General features: G+C 41.3%; 1 protein-coding gene across 1 annotated transcript; it reads right to left on the bottom strand.

Annotated features, from left to right (window-relative positions):
• Positions 1-231: 231 nt before the first annotated feature.
• On the bottom strand, positions 232-1,047 carry LOC149261995 (uncharacterized). Its single transcript, XM_089373310.1, has one exon. It carries the CDS (start codon positions 1,045-1,047, stop codon positions 232-234), a length of 816 nt encoding a protein of 271 aa, XP_089229436.1.
• Positions 1,048-1,411: the final 364 nt, after the last annotated feature.

Below are 1,411 nucleotides of genomic sequence, written 5' to 3'. Positions count from 1 at the left end.
GCTAAAATATTTAACCGCTTCACGCGATATGTCCTCTTGAGTGGAAAAAGTCCTTCCAGCTTCATCTTTGATTTCCCAGTTCGTATTTTCCTTTCTCCTCTTATTGGCAAACCTGTGGAAAAACTTGGTGTTTTTATCACCCTCCATGAGCCAAATGGCTCGGCTTTTCAGACGCCACGTAGATTCCTCCTCTGTCAAAATTTCCTATTTCCTTTTTTCCAATTGCCAAATCTATCTACAAATATGTGAAGGAATGGCATTCCTTTTGAAACGGGAGGACAAGAGCTGCAGGTCATTATCAATGTCTTTCATGGCCTTTCTGTTGCATTCTATTTTTTCCCGTTGCCACAATTTAACTTTATTACACAGTCTTGTTATACGAGAAACAAATTCTGATGAATTCCACCGAATCAATCCATCATGAGGTTGCCAGGACTCTTTACCAAAGACGTTAAAGTGCTCATCGGATAACCACGTACGATTGAATTTGAACGAGTATCCCCGCTTGAAGACCTCACTATTCCATTGAATAGATATCGGGTGGTGATCAGAAATGTGCGAAGGGATGATTCTCATTTGCGGCAGCCCGAATTTTTCAATCAATTTTTCATGGAGGATATATCTGTCCAGTATTTTCGCCAAGTAATCATCATTGGACCACCCATTATCCCAAGTTGGCCCTTTACAATCCGGCTGTATGTCTACAAAATTTTTCTGGATCATTGCATTACGAATCATCCTTCCAATCGGATCCATTCTCCTACCATTTCCCCAAATCTCATCATTGCATGGGGTAATGTTAAAATCACCACCAATTAGCAAGGAGTCCATATCGAATATTCCAGATGTTAGAAGTCTTTCCCAGAATGGAAAGCGCTGTCTGTGTGGGGCATATATATTTAAAATGTGCACAGGATCTGAACAATTACGGAAATAGGCCAATATAAGAATGCCTGCAAAACATTGGAATGCAACTGCTTTGACCCACAAAGGATCCCATAGTACAGCCACCCCCCCCGACAAACCTACTGCATCAGTGGCCACCATATGCCAAGTTGGGAACATTCTTCTAAAATAAGAAATGGTCTGGGCACAATCATGCATTGTTTCCTGAATCAATAGCAGCTTGGACATTGAAGATCTAAAGAGGTCCTTAAGAGCCAAAAACTTAGGAGTTGCTCCTAGGCCCCGTATATTCATAGATAGGATGTTATTCATCTGTTCCTTCAGTTGGCCGACTAGCTCTAAGAGGCCTTTTTGCAGTGAAATCATCTAAAGCTATTTCTGACACCGGAATGTCAATGAGATTGAGTTCCCTGGGAGTCTGATTCTTTTTCCCCATTCTCCCTCTAAAGTGTCTACTTCCCCATTTATCTTTACGACAAACATTTATGTTGCTGGCAGATTTCAG

This window comes from Pinus tabuliformis, chromosome 6, assembly GCF_031772625.1.
Source record: "Pinus tabuliformis cultivar Carrire ecotype Pingquan chromosome 6, CPIR1, whole genome shotgun sequence".
NCBI lineage: Eukaryota > Viridiplantae > Streptophyta > Pinopsida > Pinales > Pinaceae > Pinus > Pinus tabuliformis.
The sequence above is the reverse complement of the archived record's forward strand: the minus strand, read 5'-3'. Positions and strand labels throughout refer to the sequence as shown.

What these genes read in the sequence shown, in the direction of transcription:
- LOC149261995 (XM_089373310.1), bottom strand. Translation starts at nt 1,047, where the DNA reads ATGGTGGCCACTGATGCAGTAGGTTTGTCGGGGGGGGTGGCTGTACTA.